The sequence below is a fragment of the Schistocerca piceifrons genome, chromosome 2, assembly GCF_021461385.2.
Source record: "Schistocerca piceifrons isolate TAMUIC-IGC-003096 chromosome 2, iqSchPice1.1, whole genome shotgun sequence".
Lineage (NCBI taxonomy): Eukaryota > Metazoa > Arthropoda > Insecta > Orthoptera > Acrididae > Schistocerca > Schistocerca piceifrons.
The window spans coordinates 738,305,773-738,328,935 of NC_060139.1; the positions used below are offsets into that span (position 1 = coordinate 738,305,773).

Genomic DNA, 23,163 nt, shown 5'->3' on the forward strand with positions numbered 1-23,163 from the left:
TTAGTCTTCAGCGGAGCGCGTGTTTTTTTTAAAATTTCATGACAGGTTAAAATTGTGTGCTAAACTAAGACTAACCTGCAACATTACCTTTCTTCGGTAACACTCTTACTAACTATTTAAAATCTAAATTGACTTCTGATTAAACTATACGTATTAGTCGAACTGACAACACAGCTAAATAATTGTGAAATATGAAAGGCAGTAAATATAGGAGACACCTAGAAATTACTGCGTTAGTGTTCAAAAGATCTGTATATACATCTTATACGTAAAGTGACAAGTAATGAACCACATTGAAATTACCATTATCGATAGGTGTGACAAGCACATGGCCGGGGAGTTTCTGTATAGCCACCTCAGCAATTGCTGCAAGCCGTTTAGCAAAACAACAGAAAGTCTGCATCTGAGTGGTTGAAATAGGGATATGAACCCAACTTCGTACGATGAGAGTTAGTGAATTACTTGCTGCACAACTTTCCTCTATGGCTGTTTTGATCTATTTTCGTAGTTAAATTGTACTGGCTCATTGAATACAATGACAGAGTTTCTAACTGGTGGTACGTCTGAGAAACATCAGGTAAAAGATAAAGCATTATCTATCATTGAAGAAGTCTAGAATATTGTCAACAGCATGCTTTAACATCCATTAGGAGTGCATTCTAATTTTTGATGAGACGCGCTGTTGGAAATATCTGATTCATGTTCATCTCAGCTGAATTGTGCATCAAGTTTTGATGATTACTACGTCCACGATTTCGTTTTAAAATTTGGTGTTAGGCAGTCAGCAAGTGGAATTGCTCTGTATTCACTGGGTGTCGTCGGCTGCAAAGTTTATATTTCCCTATCATTTGCTACGTCTGCCAAATGGTCGACGCCACGGTCAACAGCATTCTGAAGTACACCCCTCATTCTTTATTCGGACAAAACAACACCCTACTAGGATAATACAACAATATAGCTCATGAAATACACAAATAATTACAAATGAAGAAGTAGAAAGAGAAATAAATAGCTATTATGCAATTCCACTCAGTAGCACAGAACAAAGCAGCTAAACTAACAGCTCTGTACAAACTAACAATAAGTGCTGCAGTTTCTGTTGTTGCAAATGGCAACTGCAAACTGGTCAGCGACTGGAACACTAATGACGAAATGGGATGTGTACAACAGCTGCACTCATTCAAATGCTCTGCATGATGCGACTAGTGGAGTTGCGTTTGTGATAGCTGTACCAACATGTGTACTGCATTCCATGAGCAGCGGCTACGATAACCTTCACTACACAATCTGTGTACGTAATGCCATGTTGTTATTGTTGCCTTTAGGGCCATATTACGTCTAGGTATAAATCAAACACATAGAACATATTTTTGATGCCTAAATGAAGTTAATGAGCTATAATTACAAGTATTTAGAATTTTACTGCTGACTTTTACTGTCCTGTTTCCTTGAAAAGAATCAGTTACTTAACAATTGCTAATTAACACAGATCTCACAAACTTTCAAAGAAGATGTCTTTGAATTACAATTAAATTTGCTACATTATACTTCTGAAGAAGAGAAATTTGTTAAAATAGTATATAGATTTATGTTAGAAAGTCTTTTCTGATTGTATGGAATGTAGCCATGCATGGAAGTGACAATGGACGACAAACAGTTTAGACAGGAAGAGAACGTAAGTTTTTGAAATGTGATGCTACAGAACAATGCTGAAGATTAGATAGATAGGTCACTTAACTAGTGAGGAGGTACTGAATAGAAGAAGGGAACGACTACTGGAAGAAATTCTGAGCAACGGATCACCAGTTTAGTACTCGATGGAAGTGTGTGTGTGTGTGTGAGGGGGGGGGGGGGGGAGGGATGGAAGAGGGGGAGGGAGGTACAAATCGTAGAGAGAGACTAAGAGGTGAATACAGTAAGCAGATTCAGAAGGATTTAGGTTGCAGTAGTTGTTCTGAGATGAAAAGGATTGCACAGGATAGAGGAGCATGGAGAGCTGCATCAACCTGTCCTCAGACATTATCATTATACATCACAGCTCTTGAAAGAGTTTGTATTTAATTGGCGCTGCTAAATTACACAGAGGATCATTCAACAGTATTCGTATCATAAGTTTCCTGATGAAATGGATTACTATAATGCTGTGCCGACATTATTGTTCATGTAAATGTGCTACTTTCGTCTCAGCTTCTAGACCTGTGAAAACTCATTTATATAGATTAGATTCAGCACTATAAAAACTACACTGAAACATTGGTGTTTGGATCTTCGAGTGAGCCAGTTATAGTAATGGATTACTATCATTAACCCAAGTGCACCAAAGGAAAAATTTAGTCCGTTTTCATAATGTTGTCGTGAATATCTTAATATCTGATTTTACTGATATGGATTTGGGCTTTCTAAGGCCCACTGTCGTTCGATTATCGTCTTAAGCCTTCTACAGCAGCTGGATCCTCATCGTAATTTCTACCAAACACACTGGATGAATGGCGATGATCATAGTTGACAAATATATTACGAGGAGCTTAAGGTCTTAAAATATCGGTAATTTATTTATTTATGTTAATGAGCTCTCTGTTTAGAAAATGACAGCAAATGGTTTTGATTTGTTTTGAAACAGGAAGCTGACATAAATCAGAAATCGGATGGGGAGTCTCCTGAAGTGACAAGCTTCATGACAAGTAGTTATATAAGAGACTTATGCTATGGTAGGGCTGCTGTTATGAGAATACACATACATTCAAGGAGTATTGCGAACTGGAATCTGCGTGCGGTCATTATGTTGTGGTCTACCGTCCAGATCATGTGCAAGGCTTTTCGTCTCTGCATAGTTACTGCAACCCCACGTCCATTCGATCTTGCTTACTGTATTCATGTCTACGTGTCCTACACTTTCGACCCATCAAACTTCCCTCCATTACCAAATACGAGGATCGCTCCGAAAGTAATGCCGCCTGTTTTTCGTGGTGACTTTGGATGTTCGCGCCAGATGTCGATGGTATAGTGCTAATGCTTGAACCTTCCTCTTTCATTTGCAGATGGTTCCGTTGCCCTGCGTTAGTTGACACCAGGAAAGGAGTGTTCCAAAATGGAGTCTGATATGCACGCGCGTATAAAACAGGGAAGTGTGATTGAATTACTCACTGCTGAAGAAATTGCACCGATTGAAATCCATCGACGCTCGGTAAAGGTGTATGGAGACGATAACATATACGTGAGCTATGTGAGGTGATGGATACGGCTTTTTCAAGGTGGTTAAAATTCACGGTTTGGTCGACCCTTCACAGCTGTCATTTCTCACAATGAAGAGACCAGAGAATTATCTGCAAAGCTGAATGTTGGCTGTAACGACTTGGAAACAATGTTGGAAAAGATCGGTTATTGCACAGTCTGTGCGAGATAGGTCCAGCGGATGCTTACAGAAGAACAAAAAACTAATCGAATGAAAATTTGTCAGGAACATGCTGGGCCAGTTTGAAGCTGAAGGTGACAATTTTCTGAACAGCACCGGAGACGAGACGTGGTGTCACCACTATGAGCCGGAATCCAAAAGAGAATCCCCGGAATCGCGACATTCGAATCCTCCGTCAGAGAAGAAATTGAAGACACAGCAGTCTGCAGGCAAGTGATGTGCACAGTCCAATTGGGTAGTCAGGGTGTAGTTCTTTTGGATGATCTGTAGACTGGAGAGACTGTCATTTCAGCATGCTACAAGACGACACTGGCTAAGCTGGGAACCCGAATTTCGAGTGTGAGGCCAGAGAAGAACACCAACTTTCACCTGCAACATTATAACGCCAGATCCCACATCAGTTTTGCAACCACGCAACTCATTGCAAAATTCGGCTCGACTGTCTTACCGCATCCACCGTACAGTCCCGATTTAGCGCCTTCAGACTTCCATCTCTTTAGGCCTCTGAAAGATGGACTACGTGGCGAACAATTTCAAGAATCGGATGCTGTGATCAAAACTGTGAGGAAGTAGTTAGCCTCAGTTGGTTCCAATTTTTACAAGCGCGGCATGCAGGCTTTGGTTGATCTTTGGCAAAAGTGATAACGAATGGTGGTGATTGTGTGTGAAAATGCAAATGAAATATGGCTCTATTTAGCTGTGCTGTTATGATTTATGTATCTCCTGAAGTTTCCATGAATGAGTGGCATTTTTTCTGGATCAACCCAAGTAGACTGTTTCTTAATGCCTCAGGATGTGTCCCATCAATCAGTCACTTCTTTTAGTCAAATTCTGTCATAAATTTCTTTTTTCCCAATTCCATGCACCATTTCTTCACTTTTAGTTTCCTCTTCCGATCTAATCTTCTACATTCTTGACTTTTATTCGCGTAACGTCCACCTTTTGTTTCTGTACATGGCAGAAAAATACGCCTTCAGAAGAGACTTCCCATCTCTTAAGCTTATATTCCACGTTACAATTTTGTCTTTTCCAAAAACAGCTTCCTTGATGCTGCTAGTCGCATTTTAAATTCTTCAAAATTCTTCCATCTTCAATTTTTTTGATGCTCATACAGCAGAAATCATCTACTATTTATAGCCTGTCAATCTTAAGTCTGATTTCCTCAGCAACGTCCTGGTTTAATTGTACAAACCTCCACTCTTTTTTTTACTTTTGTAGATGTTAATCTTATAATCTATTTTTCAAGAAATGTCGTTTATGGTGGTGTTAGAATTACAATACCATCAACTCATTTTTTATTCTGTCTGTATTCGCTTTCCTCTTTATCTTTGCTAGTATACTTAGTTAATAACGTTATGATTCGGCTGCAACCCTTTATTATTCCCTTCTGAACTACTACACATCTTTCATGTTTTTCTACTCGTAAACGTTTAGTTTGGTTTCTGTACAATTTTCAGATAACTTTAAGCTCCCAGTATTTGATCCTTGTTTCAGAATTTCGTAGAGTGTGTTCCAGTCAACAGTGCCAAAAGTTCTCTCTAAATCTACAAGTAGTGTAACCGTACCTCTTACGTTTGTCAGTACGTCTTCTGAGACAAGTCGTAAGGTCAGTTTAGCCAGACATATTTCTCCATTTCTGTGGAAGATAAACTGATCTTCGGTACTATATTGCAGAGCATGTGTTGTTAAGAAGAACGATGCAATGTTCCTTCCGACATGCAAGCACTGCGACCAGTACAGCCATTATGAAGTACATAAACTGTATTCGCAGTTGCGAATATGGACCACCATCAGCTGTATAAGGGGATGACGGCAACGGACCCGGCCTTCGTGGTTTACGGTGGCGGTCGCTTTCACCACTTTGGCTATTTGTGCGCGACTCAGGACCGTACGTTGACGTTACTCCATCACAACCTGTGCTCGTATACACAATACGTAATTCTAATACAGGGGAGGACATTTTTCACTGAAAGTCGCTGTATTGCGGTCGCTTTCTACTAGTGATCCTGTTTTTATGGAGATAATTAGTGGCAGCATTTTTCAACGATGATTAATTAAACCGACGTTTATGTAAAATGCGTACTTGTCAGGATGTATTTCCTGTACAGCTGTAATCATTACGTTCTTCTTTAAGTCTGAAGATACTTTGCCAGTCGTATACCAGACGGAATAGTTTTGTGATGACTAGTTCTCCCAAACACTCTAATAATGGAGAGTCAACATTAATTTTGCTTTGATGACTGCTGCTAATATAGACACGAGAGCAGTATTTGGAAGTAGAACACACGATTGAACTGTGTTGCAGTAACGTAAATAAAATGTATAATCAACTTCTTTTAATTTTCGGACACAATCACGACTACTTTTCCAGATTATCAATTTCGACTTTCACAAATGACCATCTTCAGATCTAAAATAAAAAACTGAAATCTGCTTATAATTTAAGCTACTCCGTATAAAACACTTTTTGTATTAAAAACTACAGACATAATAAAATTCTCTTCTGAATGGAGAGGTTGTAACCTTCCTGTATGAAATCATGATGTGTAATCTTCCCGAACAGAAAATAAAAATAAAATAATTAAATTTGGATAATTAAATCCTGACGTTTGAAAACCGATAAATCTTAACTCACGAAAAACTGACAAATTTTGACGTAAGTAGCGCTACGCCATGGCCCTGTGAAATCAATCTGAATCTGTCCGTGAAAAATAAACTGAAAAATTCTTACCTCGTGATGGTGTCGACGGATAGCGCTGTCTATATATCTGCTCATAAATGGCACAGGTTAGTGCAATGCTGGCTTATCTACTGATACTGGATGACATTTGTCTGAGAGCTGAATTACTAGAAAAACTGACTTTACGTAGTGACATAGCTGCACAGCTGGTCGTCTGATTACTAAAAAGCACTAGAGAAAAATTATGGAATATTTTAATTTAGATAAATGACTGGATCGGGACTGGCATTGACTTAAGGGGAAATTATACTTTTATTGTTGACTGGTAAAAACAATTGTATTCTAAAAATTTTTTACGTTATTGATAAAGATCTACAATCCGTTACACGAGAAAACTGAATATAATACAACTCTTGTCACCTGGTGCTGACGAATCACAAAAAAAGATTGAAACAAATTAATATTAACATCTCAGACAAGTGACTTAACTACGCGCATGCCAATAAAAATAATAAAATTTACCTTACAATAGATGGTTGACTTAAGTACAGTTGATTTTTCATTATACAGGGTGTTACAAAAAGGTACGGCCAAACTTTCAGGAAACATTCCTCACACACAAATAAAGAAAAGATGTTATGTGGACATGTGTCCGGAAACGCTCAATTTCCATGTTAGAGCTCATTTTAGTTTCGTCCACCTACGCTCAATGGAGCACGTTATCATGATTTCATACGGCATACTCTACCTGTGCTGCTAGAACATGTGTCTTTGCAAGTACGACACAACATGTGGTTCATGCACGATGAAGCTCCTGCACATTTCAGTCGAAGTGTTCGTACGCTTCTCAACAACAGATTCGGTGACCGATAGATTAGTAGAGGCGGACCAATTCCATGGTCTCCACGCTCTCCTGACCTCAACCCTCTTGGCTTTCATTTGTGGGGGCATTTGAAAGCTCTTGTTTACGCAACCCCGGTACGAAATGTAGAGACTCTTCGTGCTCGTATTGTGGACGGCTGTGATACAATACGCCATTCTCCAGGGCTGCATCAGCGCAACAGGGATTCCATGCGACGGAGGGTGGATGCATGTATCCTCGCTAACGGAGGACATTTTGAACATTTACTGTAACAAAGTGTTTGAAGTCACGCTGGTACGTTCTGTTACTGTGTGTTTCTATTCCATGATTAATGTGGTTTGAAGAGAAGTAATAAAGTGAGCTCTAACATGGAAAGTAAGCGTTTCCGGACACATGTCCACATAACATATTTTCTTTCTTTGTGTGTGAGGAATGTTTCCTGAAAGTTTGGCCTTACCTTTTTGTAACACCCTGTATTAACAATTAATCATTTGTTCATCATCTTCTCATTCCATGGTATCATTTAGCTCTGCGGCTGATCACAATTGTTATTCAGTTCCATATAATAAAACTTTACAATTTGTTCTGCACTGCGACTTTAACAACTACTAACTATAAACTGCGCAGTACCAGCGACGGACTACAACTACACTGTAGCAGCGAGCGACTGCAACTGCGGCAGAGACTGCTCTGACCTGCGATTCAATTGTAGCTCTCTTTTAACAGGGGCAAAGATATTTTATGTCTCAGGAAGCACCTGTGAATTGTCGTTCTAGGAAGTGAGCAATACATCGAGATTGCATTTGCTCCAGCATAGTGGTGAGCCCCTTACAAGGTTCTGAATGGAGAATTCTCTTCTGAATGGAGAAGCTGCGACACCAATACAGTACCACCAGGACTCGGAAGTTAGTGACATGACGGAAACACTGAAGCAGTAATGCCATGGCTGTTCAAGGATAGGACCTCACCACATCAGTTAGAGGGCAGAAGCGAAAGCAGAGCAGAGCAGGCTCTCATATACAGGGTGAGCATTCATCAAACCGACATACTGTAGGAACAGGTTCCTGAGTGGAAAGGAAGAAAAAGGTCTTCGGAACATGTATCCGGAAATGCGTCGTTGCCACGGTACATGGCGCTGACGAATGGCAGAATGGTCCAGTATTAATGCCGGGAACAAGGCAGATAGCAATGGTCGAGAGGCGGCGAGGCTATGACAAAACGAATACCCTCACAGACATTACCCACGTCACACAACATTTCAAGGCCTTTAGGAAGTTTCTGTGTGCGTACACCAGGTCTGGAGGACCGGGTTCTATACAACATTGAGACGAACCTTAGTACAAGCTGCACGCACGTTGCCCGCGAACATGGCATAAGGCAAAACAGGATTATGTGTATCCTGGATGACAACTGCTACTATCCCTCCACGTGTAGCAAGTGCAAGCGAATGTCCCTCTACAGGGAGGATTTTGTAGATTTTTTTTTAAACTAGACCATCACGATTATGGGATTTATATCATCGGTCTTCTTTACCGATGAAGCAACCTTTACCAGAACTGGCGACATCAATCTGCATAATCGTCATCTACAGGCTGCAGACAACCCACGGTTCAGCATCAGAGTGTGGGCAGGGATTCTTGTCGACCACATACTTAGACCTGTTATTATTCCACAACACCTCGACAGAGGGACGTACATGGACTTCCTGCGGAATACTATGTGTGGGCTGCTTGAGAATGTGTCTTTGGCAATACGACAGGTTACGTGGTTTCTGCATGACTGAGCACCGCCCCACATCCGCATTAAAGTTCGCCGACTTCTCAGCAACACCATTCTCTGTAGCTGGATAGGTCGCGGAGGCCCTACAGATTCACCTGCTAAATAATCGGACGCCCTGGATTTTTACATCTGGGGGCATTGGAAAAGCGTTGTGTGTGCTGAACCGCTTCCTAATGTGCAGACCCTTCAAAAGCTTGTTCAAGACGCCTGTGACGCTATTCGGAGAGAAACCGGAACGTGCAGAAGAGTGTGGCAATCCATAAAGCGACGTGTGAACGCGTGCATTGCATCCCATGGAGGCCACTTTGAACATCTGTTGTGACGAGGACGCGACGCAGCTCTGTACTGTGTTCCGGGTCCATTTCCGGACACATATTCATGGGACCTTTTTCCTCTGTTTCCAGTCAGAAATCCATCTCTGCAGTTTGTCTGGTGTTATTGGTGTCCACACTGTACTTAGCACCAAATTTTGACATCCAGTCTGAATAACCAGCCATTAGCCACGAAAGGAGCTCGACGCCAGTCCGTTTGTTAAGACGAGTCAGCGATCTGACAAGTTCTTCGCTAGCTGCAGGCCGCCGCCTATGCTGAGTCCCAGTGCCTTCCGACCGGCTGACTCTTTTGCTGTCGGCTGCCTACCTTGCTGGGCTGTGGTTCGTATCTGTAGTCCTGTCAAATAGCAGGTATATCTCGCAAAAGCTGGAGCGGAAGATTTTATTCTTTTAACCCATTTATATTGTTGGAGAAATTGAAAAACTAAAGTTTTACCAAAATAATTTAGTCTAAAAACTTTGAAAATTTCGTACCTATTTCAGTTTTGTCCAAAAAAGTCAATCTCTTGTGCTCCTAGAGCTTTCATGACTGTTTCCTTTCTTAAAAAGAGCAAAAAATTCTCTACAAATTCGATTGCTACAACTTACGGAATACCAAGGGCGCTACAGTTCGTCAAAAATTAGCAAAATTTCTAGTTTTTATGAACATTTATTTCAGTTTCTGTTTATATATCAGAAATGTATCAGATTTTACGTTATAAATTTGATCTGAACATCTCACCATGCGGTATTCAATTACTCTCTCTGGACTCGTGTAATTCCTGGGCATCTATACATCGCAGGAATACGCATCTATGTATCTATATATTGTCAAGAACAGTGACACAGAAGTAAAATATTTGAGAAAATATTCTTTAAACATGTTTTGAAATAATATAAGCGCCCTTTAAATATTAAGTAGTAATTTGGCAGTAAATTACTTTATAGTCAGTAAACAGTAATATGGACACTTTGTTATGTACTCATCGAATATGAGGTGTTATTAGCTAATTATTAAATAACTCTTTGAGCTGTGGTACTTTGCTTGATTTCCCGATTTCCTAAAAGCTGATATAATACTTTCGCCATTTTTTCGTGAGTCAAGTGCCAAATGTTAGAGCGTCGAGCTGCACGTATTTTTTGTTTGGTTAATGTTTCTGGCGCTGGTATCAACAGAGCTTTTTCAATTGAACCGTATGCTCTTTACAACTGCGTTCGATAGATCTTGAGAAGACAATTACAGTGATTTAGCATTTGTTAATATTTTCGTTGAAACGTGTCGTAAAAAATTTTAGAAATGTCCTAGAACTCAAGAGCACAGTGACCTGAATCGCCATTAGCGATGCAAACACCACCAAGAAGAGCTCTTGTGCTACTGTGTGTAAGAACGTCAACACACTTGCCTGTTTTCTTGTCTGCACTGCAGGCCGCACATTAGTGCTTCAACATGCGTTGCATACAGGCACGTACCGCAACGAGGAGTGGCTGGATATACCACTTTATATGGTGACTATAAAAGAAATGCCGTAAAGCAGTACAGAGGTATACGGCTAAATATTCAGTTCGCCAGTGTCGACGCGCCACGCAATTGCACGAATTATTAAGACGCTAGAGTTGGCAGGCTGCTTGAACGTCAAAAAGAGGACACGAAAGAAAACTGCAACAGTAACGAAAAATCCGCACAGTGGTACAAGACATATTACCAAGTAATATGGAATCAGCAAGACGAGTGTCATTTGCATTCTGCATGGACAATATTGCCATCCCTATCATCCGTTTCTACATCAGGTATTCGACGTCTGTGATTTCGAACGCCGCGTAGAATTTTGTCGGTTTGCCCTTCAGCAACTGATGGACGACCTTACATTTTCCCAACGTGTACTCTTCACCGATGAAGCAACGTTTTCTAAACACGCTAATGTAAATTTCCATTGCATACAGTACTGGGCAACCGAAAATCCACACTGGCTTCGTTAGGTGTAACATCAACGGCCGTAGAGTGTAAACGTATGGTGCGGCATTATAGGAAATTACATTGTAGATCCTTACTTCATATCAGCCGTTCTAAATGGACATTTCTAGGCACACTTTCTGACGAACATTCTGCCAGTTCTTCTAGAAAAAGTACCACTGAATATTCGACGGTGTATGTGACTGCAACGCTACGGTTGACCAGCTTACTCGTCCCGTGTTGCAACACAAATGCTGAATGAGAACTTTCCTGGACGTTGAATAGGACGAAATTCTATTGTCATGGCGTGCGAGGTCCCGCGATTTGACACCTCTTCATTTCTTTCTTTGGGTAACAACGATTCTGTCCATGACGAAGCCCCACGAAGCCTAATGATGTGTGTCGTCGAATCGCCAGTGCGTGCTCTGCCATATCATCTGTTGTAATTACATCTGTTCATCGTTCTGTCGAGCGGCGATTGCAAATGTGCCTTTCAGTCCATGGTCAACAGACTGACTATATGCTTAAATAAAGGATAAGTATAATTGTTAGTGAATTGTTTATTTCATATATGTGTGTATGATATTGCGTTGCAATGTCAAGTAAGTCGGCAGTTTGTATTGCACGTAGATGGTAACACTGTCATTACGCGCTTACGTTCAGCATGAAACGGGGTTTCGTTAAGAAGAATTTATTTTGCAGTGACAGGTAGTCACCAAAGTATGTTTAGTAAAATGTTTGGTTCAACGAATCTATCCCATATGATATAATTCAGAGCAGTGTTAACAGAGACAGTTGTCCGATCGCAAGTATTTTCCCTCTAAGAAGCACGTACAGGAAAAGATAGGTCAAATCTTTCTTCTTATATTCAGATATTTAATACAGAAGATGCTTTTTGCAGCTCACGTAAATATGGAAGTGTACATAATTGTGAAATAGTTTTCCGAAGCCCCTTTGTGATACGCTAGATTCTAGGTTATGTCATACATCATTATGAAACGTTCGTAGGTGAGCCTGCAGTTAGATGGCAAGTTGGTTCAAGGGGAAATACAGCTTTATTGTGGCAGAGCAGACCTTCCATGCGGTGTACATCTACGCAGTCTGGTCCGAGACGCCAGCTTGTATGTACTTGCACCGCAAATGCCATTCCGGGCCACGATGCTCTCTCATTCTAGAACATTTCTGGAATTTTTTTTTACGTTAAACATTAACCAAACAAAAACATGCTTGCCCCTAGACGTGCATAACATTTGTCGAAAACCGTGTTTCGATATGTGGAACCGTTCACAAAATTAAAGAGGTGTTACGTCTCAAACGCGCGCGCGAGCGCATATATATATATATATATATATATATATATATATATATATATGAAAGCCAAGGAAACTGCCTAGCATCGTGTAGGGCCCCCGCGGGAGGACGCAGAATTGATGCAACACGATGTGGCATGACACGACTAAAATCTGAAGTAGTGCTGGAGGTAACTGACACCATGAATCCTGCAGAGCTGTCCATAAATCCGTAAGAGAACAAGAAGGTGGGGATCTCTTCTGAACAGAACGTTGCACGACATCCCAGATATGCTCTATAATGTTCATGCCTGGGGTGTTTGGTGGCCAGCGGAAGTGTTTAAACTCAGAAGAGTGTTTCTGGAGCCACTCAGTAGCAATTCTAGACGTGTGAGGTGTCGCATTGTCCTCCTGGAACTGCCCATGGCCGTCGGAATGCTCAAGGGACATGAATGCATGCACGTGATCAGACAGGATGCCGACCTACGTGTCATCTGTGAGAGTCGGATCTAGACATATCAGGGGTCCCACATCACTCCAACTGCACACGCCCCAAACCATTACAGAGCCTCCACCAGCTTCAACAGCCCCTTGCTGACATGCAGGGCCCTTGGATTCATGAAGTTGTCTCCATAACCGTACTCGTCCATCCGCTGGATACAATTTGCAACGAGACTCCTCCGACCAGGCAACATGTTTCCAGTCATCAGCAGTCCATTGTCAGTGTTGTCAGATCCAGACGAGGCGTGATGTTCGTGTCGTGCAGTCATCAAGGGTACACGAGTGGATCTTCGGCTCCGAAAGCCCATATCGACTATGTTTCGTTGAATGGTTCGCACGCTGACACTTGCTGATGGTCTAGCACTGAAGTCTGCAACAATTTGCGGAAGGGTTGCACCTCTGTCACATTGAACGATTCTCTTCAGTCGTCGTTGGTCTCGTCCTTGAAGGATCTTTTTCCGGCCGCAGCGATGTCGGAGACTTTATGTTTTACCGGATTCCTGATATTCACTGTACGCTCGTGAAATAGTCGTACGGGAAAATCCCCACTTCATCGGTACTTCGGAGATGATGTGTCTCATCGCTCGTGTGCCGACTATAACACCATATTTTAAATTGACGTAAATCTTGATAACCTGCCATTGTAGTAGCAGTAACCGATCCAACAACTGCACCAGACACTTGAGGTCTTATATAGACGTGGCCGACCTCAGCGCTGTATCCTGCTATTTACATACGTTTCTACGAGAATACGCATGCCAATACCAGTTTGTTTCGCGCTTCACTGTAATACGACATTAGAACCTCAATCAAGCGAATTTAGAACTTAAGTTAAAATTAAAAATGAAAATTAAGTTGAAACTGTTGTATTAGAAAAGTACTAAATGCAAAACTGAATTTATGAAAATTAAAACAATTTAATAAGCTACATTAATTAGGTACGATTTAAGGGACACAATTTACGAAAAACAGAATCATAAATGGTAAATGGCCTTAAATGATGTAGGAATACTTTTCGCCGACAAAAGGAATTCAGTATTAAGTTCTTTATAGCAGGAGTTTCTGTACTCCGAAACACACGAAATTTCGTAATATTTCTAAGAGCTGTAATCGTCAGAACAGTGTCTGTTCCTTCAGGCGTTCATACATGTCTGAAGAACATTGTAACGTAAGATACAGAGCCTGCATAAACACACACGTAATAATAACGAGTTATCTTAAAAATGACGTTCAGCTTACCTCATATATATATATAAAATAAAAAGTTTCGCAACTCAGAATGTGCTTCTCTTCTTAATGACCCATGCACACCTGCCAGTAACGATGAGGAAGTGACACTGTTCTTGCCGTGACGGACTATGAAGTAGTCTACAACAAGACTGACACAACTGTACTAAGGTGGACAAACTCCGGATAAAGATTTGACGTTTTTCATGCACACTGGGGCACTTCAGACGTATTTTTCAGTGAAAAAAACTGAACATTCCCGTTTTTTCGTTTCTTGCCGAGGTGCGGCGTTGTGATTCTTGCATCAGTAGCTGAAGTGGAGCCCCAGGGCATATCAGCCATGGATTACGTGCATTTATAATAAATTACATCATTTACTCATTATGTTATATATATCAAATAGGTAGTGACGGAAAACTGGACTACTGGTATTAGCTGAAATAGGTGAAATGATGTAGGTAGCTAATTATGCTTGTATAAAGAAGCCAAGCAATTCAAATGAAACATAAGTAGCTTTATTACGGTTAAAAAACACTTGGATTCGCAGTGCTTGTGATAGAGTATTTCAACTTCTGCTGCAATTGAGGTGGATGTATCAGTCACTTACGACGTTTTCATGCACCAAGTTCCACTGTGTTCCCAGAAATGCCTTGAGTAGTAGAGTCAGGATAAGTAGATCGAGTGTATTCGACGTGTTCTTCCAGCAGTGAGTCAGCCGCTTCCAGATCGTTAGTTTGGACGTCTGTTTCCTCAAAAATTTATATAAATTTAATTCTTCTTCTCTTTCTTCATATAAAAATTCTGACAAGTTTTCGCATTTGACTCCACTGCTGTTTTTGCAGATTGGAGATCAATTCAAACCTGCTTTTTTGGAGGTGTGAGCTCCACCACAGCTCAGCTTACATGAGCACGAAACAACGTTAAGAACTGATTGAGGTGCTGGACTTTGGCTCATCACAACAGGCTTCGGACCCTGATTACCCTCAGTCCAGCCTCATTTCTTAAGAGATTTGCAGTTTCTCATCCAACTCTGGGCTTGCTGGAAACTCCGTTACGAATTATGTCGCGCAGCATCTTTCTGGGGGGGGGGGGGGGGGGGGGAGGAGGGTCACCTTGCAAGTTTCAATTTGCTTTTTGTGGCAGATTTGACAAATAACTGGTAACCCAAATTATCCAGCGCATGGGAAATGCTATCACTTCCATTATACAGTGCGATAATAAACAGCTCAGGAGCTGTTTTTATTTCTTCACGGGTAGCGTCCGATTTCTTGTACATGCCAGATACTGGAGTACACAGCTCGTGGTCGTGGGGTAGCGTTCTCGCCTCCCGCGCCCGCGTTCCCGGGTTCGATTCCCGGCGGGGTCAGGGATTTTCTCTGCCTCGTGATGACTGGGTGTTGTGTGATGTCCTTAGGTTAGTTAGGTTTAAGTAGTTCTAAGTTCTAGGGGACTGATGACCATAGATGTTAAGTCCCATAGTGCCATTTTGAACCAGATACTGAGCTTAGGTGTTCATTATTTTTAATAACGTTGCAGAACTTCGTTATGCCTTTGCCGAAAAAAGCGGATATTATATCACATCCACAGACGGAGGAAGTGAACAGAATATGTTCACTGATGAATTTGTAGGAAGCAGTGCAAAACCACTTGACTTCTGCACTTTCTCTTCTCGGTTTTAGAAAACAATAAGTTTTCGATGTCTTGCTCTAAACGAGTCGTGAGTACAAGGAGGTCAATATCTTTTCCCATTACAAGAACATTTCCAAAATGGTAAATGTTACAATGTTTCCCGCTAAATAGCAATTCCTACACAAAATGAAGGCCTTGCACGGCAGGTGTTGTCATCACTTAACACTTCTAGGCTGAGATGCCATGGTCCATACATAAGACTCTCCTCTGACGTTTCGCCTTCGACTGCGGAAGGCATCCTCCGAGGACAATCGGCGAACTGCAACGAGAGCACGAGTGAGCGCCGTATATATAAGCCACCCAGATGGCGCCGCTGTCAATCACTTGACGTCGGCTGTGCTATGATCTCTGATATTGCCAAATATCTCAGTTGAAATTAATCGATTGTCACGCTGTTGCTGCAATGTTGACATCCATATTTTATCCAGCTAAATGCCTTCATCTTTTCTATTAATTATTGCAGTGTTTTGCAATCTCAATCTCATACAAGGCAACAGCAGCCTCAAAATTTCTCCTACATTCTCCGTAAATCAGGGTCATTACAGTTTCTTCTGTGGTTGCAACATTCATCGTCCACTTGCACGTCTGTTCTCCAAATGACAGGTAAGTACGCAGGCAGTAAACACTGTTCAAGTATTGTAATACTTAGAATCGCTATCTGTTCTATGACTGCAAGATACGTGAGGCCCGGTTTCAGTGTACTGCCTGTTACGACGCGTCGTTGCTCGCTACACGACCACGGTGGCGCGTCGAGTTCGAAATAGCGGAGGAATACAACATGGCGAATGGGGTGCATGGAGGGCCCCACTTGTCATAGGATATTCAAGGGCCATTAAGTTGAAAGTAGTAAATCACTATTATGTACCCATTTTTATTGCTACGATTACAGCGAAACGACGAAAATGGTTTAAACAAAACATATATCAATTTTGTCGTAGAATCGTAATATGCAATAAATAACGGGGGTTCCACTGAAAACTTCAAAGTTATCTCCCGTCACCGACGAACGAGGTGGGGTGGTTGGTCTAGCTGCATGACCCCCTCTAAGGCAAACAAACTGGAATTATACCGTCTCTGATCCGAACTGTAGGTTTCGAGATATTTAAATGTCTTCATTTAAAATGAACACCCGGTGTATTCTTCATTGATCAACGTTTGCAATAGTTCATAGCATATACTGAGCAATGTAGTTGCATCATAATTATGTGAGAAGTGATGAGATGTACAGTCCTGTGTATTTGACAAGTTTTGAAATAGGATATTATCATATGCTCGGATTATCACTATATCTTGTGTTACAGAGTGCTTCTCAAAGAGAGACGCTTGGAGATGGACCTGTTTTTCCCTATGCTGGACATGAGCTTCAAGTACAATGTGTCTGGTAAGGTACTGGTGCTGCCACTGGATGGTTCGGGCACAGGCACAATGAAACTCGGTGAGTGCCGCTGGCAGTTCTGGTCGAGTAAGCGTACATGTAAGGTTCACAGATACTGCGCAAGGAAATTCTGCAAGCTTGTGCATTAGAGGATACACATTGAGGTGGCAAAAGTCATGGGACAGCGATAGGCTCGTATTCAGATGGCGTAGTATCGTGTATACAAGGTGTAAACGTCTGTGCATTGGCGGAGCTATCATTTGTATTCAGGTGATTCATGTGAAAGGGTCTCGGACGCGATTATGGCCGCACGACGGGAATTAATAGACTTAGAATGCGGAATCGTAGTTACAGCTATATGCATGGAACATTCCATTTAGGAAATCGTTAGAGAATTCGTTGTTATGAGACCCACAGTGTCAAGAGTGTGCCAAGAATACCGAATTTCAGGCGTTACCTTTCACAATGGATAACGCAGTGGCCCTCAGCCTTCAGTTAACGACCGAGAGCGTCGGTCTTTGCTTAGAGTTGTCAGGGCTAACAGACAAGCAACACAGCAGGATATAGCCGCAAAAATCAACGTGAGACGTACGATGAACGGATCCGTTACGACAATGCGACGAAATTTAGCATTAATGAGGTATGACAGTAGACGGCCAACGTGACTTCCTTTGCTAACAACATGACATCGCCCAGGAGCTCGTGCTCACATCGGCTGGGTCCTAGATGACTAGAAAACCTGGGCTGGTCGATGAGTCACGATTCCGTTGGTAAGAGCCAGTGGCAGGGTTTGAGTGTGGCACAGATCCCTCGAAGCCATCGACCCAAGTTGTCAACAAGGCACTGTGCAAGCTGGTAGTGGCTCCATTATGTTAGAGGCTGTATTTACAGCTAATAGAACACCATTTGCAACCATTCATGGCCTTCATGTTTCCAAGTAACGATGGAATTTTTATGGGTGACAATGCGGCATGTCACTGGGCCACACATGTTCGAGATTGGTTTGAAGAACATTTTGGACAGTTCGAGCGAATGATTTGGCCACCCAGATCGTTCTGCATCAATCCCATCGAACATTCATGGGTCATAAAGGAGAGGTCAGTTCATGCTCAACAACCTGCACCGGCAACACTTTCGCAATTACAGACTGCTGTAGAAACAGCTTGGCTTAATATTTCTGCAGGGAACTTCCAAGGACTTTTTGGGTCCGTTCCACGCCGAGTTGCTGCAATGCGGAGGGAAAAGGAGGTCCGACTCGATATTGGGAGGTATCCATGACTTTTGTCACCTCAGTATTAATGTTTGACGTCTAGAATGCGAGAGGTGTGTGTTTTAATACAGAAATATAGTACTCCGTGACAGAGCACACCGCACCTTTATGCTACAAAAATGAATGTGTATCACTCTAGATCTGCGATACATGTGATGTAATGTTTCAGAACGTCTTAGAAATCAAGTATAATAACTTAAAAATCGATTTTTTCTCATTTATTGTTTTATACATTCAAAAATTTTTCTTTCTTCTTTCCTTCTCCTGCGGGGGAGAGGGGCGGGGGGGGGGGGGGGGTTGGAAAAAGGTTATCATATGCACTGAAAGTAAATCACATTATCAGATGCCAATATTAACTTTACTGCTTCAGGAAAAAAAGGACTGCAATTGAAAGAGTCAACAATAAAACTGAACAAACAATGCGCCCCTTAACTTTCCTGCTTCCGTCAGACGATTTCTCGTGCATGCCTTGGGAGAATACGTATTTGCAGCAGGTCGTCTCTTCCTCCTCAAGGTTAATATACTAAAAGCACCTTTAAATTTGGCCTAGTAAAACACTGAAAGAGATGTATTTTTTCATAGTGGGACAAACATTGTGCGCTGCAATTTTGGGTGTTTCTGTCTCATCATTTGGAAGTTTAGAAAATCGTTGTACTGCACAGTGCTGTTGACGGAACTTTGCGGATTCCACCTGATACTCCGAATTATTTGTGCCCATCCTTTACGGGGTACATATGTACCTGTCTTCTCTATTGTGAAACTGATAGTCACACACTACATTTTCGCATGACCTGTTTCAAAAAATTCGTGATAAATCGATCGATTCTAAGTTTGGAATTTTCTTGTACAGAGACACACACTAACGTAAACGTATAGTTCTTCTGTTAACCCAAGCGTCCATCTTCCACTCATCGTGTTAAGACTTTCCTACTGCTCTTAGTGAAAGAATAGCAAATAATATGTAGTATTATTCCTAGTTGCTCTGCTGAAATATATTTTTGTCTAGCAAAGGTTTCATCAAGCAAAAAACTGCAATTTATCAGGCACGTTGTTACGGGCAAAGTCTTGTAAATTATGACGAAATACCGGATTATAATCGCACATTTAAAGTTTTAAGGGTACCAAAAAAATTATGTGGCATATTCAAGTCCGCACAGAGCAGTGAGAGCTCATAGCGGAGTGCTAAATTCGCGAATGAGGCATATCCAATATTGTGGCTTTATTAAACATGCTCATTTCACACGTTCGTGGTAATATATCTTGAATTTTTACTTACAGTACCAAAACAACTCATTAGAGGTTTCACCGTAACAGAGAGCTAGAAAAATGAAACTCGCCGAGAGATATAAGTCAAAATCACCATTTTCACGCACTCATGGTTTTGTTGTAAGGACGATACATTGCGTTCTGACTCTGTGGCGACTTGAAACATATTGAAGGCAAGGAAAATAAGAAACTGGCTGTTGGTTACAGACTTAAACAGACAACATGCAACAGTAGTGTTGGACAACCGTTAAATTGACTGGGAAGTCACCACCTTCAGTTAAACTTGCAGAGCACCATTAAGGAAAGGTAATCCATCAGATAAATAATCGTACAAGGGAGCACAAACTACCAAGTCAGAGGCTGAATTCGTCAAATACGTGGTGAGGTGCTTACATTCCTGTAATACCAGAAGTACTTACCTGACAGAATCAAAGCAGTGGCAACTAGAATTAATATTGACACCAAGACTAAGTTCTGTCGAAGATGACGGGCATGGCAAAAATATGAGACCGTTTCTACAACAGGTAGGCCAGAAACCGATACGACTACGACCGGGCTGACAAATCGCGAAAAATCGCTACAAAGAAGAGGCCTAAACGTGTCTCCGAGAAAGCTGTTGAGAGCTCTAATGCGGTACTGAGCGACATTGAGAACTGCTTCCGGGACACCAAAAGCAGAATTACAATTAACCACACCCGCGAAAGCTCAATCCACCTACACAGACGGCTCAAACAGGGGTGCCCTTTGTCTGCCACGTTGTGTGCCATAGGCTCGGAAATCCTTTTCTCTTGAATTCCAAATTACCACATCTTAGCTTTCGCAGTTCACATACAGTGGTACAAGTCTACACAGATAACGTAAGCATTGTCATTAAGAAGCAAGAGGAATTAACAGCGCCGTAAGAAATAATCATCGAATATTTGCAACATAGGTTAAACTCAATGATTAGAAATTTACTATATCAAAATTAGTATGTTTTGTATTCTGCCCACTCGTCTAATTTAGGGTGCCTACGGAGCTGTGTTCCCGGATCGTTAGGAAACAATTCAAGCAAATCGTATTAGTGGAGTTTATTACAATAAGTTAAACTGACAATACTTAGCTTTGGGTATTCAAAAAGGTGTGTTGCAAGCACATGGCAACTTGCAAATAATCAGTGTGCTTCCGTAAATACAATTTCATTGCAGGCAAAATAATATAGTTCAAAAGTCACTGCTGTAGCGTATGTATGACTGCCGGTCTTCCACTCAGGCCGCGGCTAGGCGGCGCGGCGCTTACATTCTCTTCGTGTAGGGCCGCTCCTGTCTCGGTGTCATCCTAGAGAGCGTACTGTGGTTAACGTCGTCCCAGAGCCATCTCTGCTCTTCCATTCTTCATGGTCGTGCCGGCGGCAGTTACGCCGGAACAGTATGAGCACACGGCCGTATAAATCAGCAATAGCTATGGCGGCTGGATGAAAGAAAGCAACTAGGAATGAGGACTATGGCAAACGTACTAACACTGAAACTTCCTGGCAGATTAAAACTGTGTGCCGAACCGAGAATCAAACTCGGGGCCTTAGCCTTTCGCGGGCAAGTGCTCTACCATCTGAGTTACCCACTGGCGTTGCTCTACTGCTTGTGTTTGGGTAGTTTAGGTGGTAGAGCACTTGCCCGCCAAAGGTAAAGGTCCCGAGTTCGAGTCTCGGTCTGGCACACAGTTTTAATCTGCCAGAAAGTTTCATATCAGCGCACACTCCACTGCAGAGTCAAAATCACATTCTGGAAACATCCCCCAGGCTGTGGCTAAGCCATGTCTCCCCAATATCCTTTCTTCCGGGAGTGCTAGTTGTGCAAGGTTCGCCGGCCGGAGTGGCCAAGCGGTTAAAGGCGCTACAGTCTGGAACCGCGCGACTGCTGCGGTCGCAGGTTCGAATCCTGCCTCGGACATGGATGTGTTTGATGTCCTTAGGTTAGTTAGGTTTAAGTAGTTCTAAGTTCTAGGGGACTGATGACCTTATAAGTTAAGTCCCATAGTGCTCAGAGCCATTTTTTTGCAAGGTTCGCAGGAGAGCTTCCGTAAAATTTGGAAGGTAGGAGACGAGGTACTGGCAGAAGTAAAGCTTTGAGGACGGGGTGTGAGTCATGCTTGGATAGCTCAGATGGTAGAGCACTTGCCCGCGAAAGGCAAAGGTCCCGAGTCCGAGTCTCGGTCCGGCACACAGTTTTAATCTTCCAGGAAGTTTCATATCAGCGCACACTCCGCTGCAGAGCGAAAATCTCATTCTGGTTACTAACACTGGTTCAGGCTAACTGGAGCAACGAAGCGAACTTAGTTTGGGTACTCTTACAGAGCAGAAGACGAGATCAATCGACAAGCTACAAGCAGCGTTTTATACACAGTGTGCGAAATTTAAGAAAGAAAGTAACTTTCGTATGACGTGTCACTGCGAAGTAACTTAGCTAGACTAAACCGGGACCATACATAGAAAAGATGGATACAATATAGGACAGTACAGATGATAACTGAAAGGAATACTCAGTGAGCCGAACAGAAGCACTTTTATTCAGAGACGGTAACTGAATTCAGTCACTGCGGTTCATGATCCTGTCATGTACGCCCCCGGTAGCCGAGTGGTCAACAGTCTGCCGCCTGCAGTGCTGCGAGGCGGTCACGTGCCAGAGCGCTACGGGCGAGGCGCGCACGGTGTGTTTGTGTTTACTTCGGCCGCTGTAAGAGCCGTTTTCTTTCTAGACCACCATGGCGCACAACTATCGGAAGAAGACATTGTGTTTCAACTTTTGTTCCGACTTCGCCCGACCCAAGGCCCTCGAGGTAGAACGATTTATCCGTGATGAAGTTAAAATACCACCAACGGATCTAATTGGTATCCACTTGTCCATAGAAGTACCGTCTACGTCAAAATGATCAACGATGCGGCGTGCGACAAGGTGTTCTAGAGGCAAAACGTGGACTGCGCTTCTGTCATTCCGACGGCAACGTCGGACCCTTTACCGTCGATCACGCAGGTCTCGGCACACGAACGATAAGGATCTTCGAACTGCCGTTCGAACTACCTGCAGACGTCGTCATCGAGGCGCTCCTTCCCTATGGCAACGTTCTGGAACATGTTGGCGAACGATGGGTACAATTTCAAACCTATCCCGTTTTAAACGGTGTTAGACAGGTCCGCATCGAGTCGCAGAAACACGTACCTTCCTATCTACGTATCGGAGGCTGCCGTGCCATTATAATGTACGACGGTCAACCTCGGTCTGTTCCGGTTGCGGGAAAGAAGGTCACCTACGGTCTGAATGCATTCAACGACGTTTCGCTCAGGTCCCGTTGTCGGAAGCGTCCGTCACACCCACGATGACCGCCCTACCGGTCACTTACTTGCCACGTCTACAGTTTCGTCCAGCCCGTCGCCCGGTCCCTCCGATCGGCATGTCCCACCGCCTCAGTCACCTACGGACGGTGCAGACGTCCCACCTGACAACCTTGCCGCCGAACAGGCTCCCGCACCGGACGCTGAGGAGACCAGTACTTCTTCACAGCACCTGTTTGACAAT

At 42.6% G+C, this 23,163-nt stretch overlaps 1 protein-coding gene across 1 annotated transcript in view; it reads left to right on the forward strand.

Annotated features, from left to right (window-relative positions):
• Positions 1–23,163, forward strand: part of LOC124776693 (protein takeout-like) — an 86,309-nt gene that overhangs the window by 44,541 nt on the left and 18,605 nt on the right. Inside the window, exon 4 of the mRNA XM_047251797.1 lies at positions 17,003–17,136. Within this exon, the coding sequence (XP_047107753.1) occupies positions 17,003–17,136 (134 nt within the window). The remainder of the gene's footprint in view (positions 1–17,002; positions 17,137–23,163) is intronic.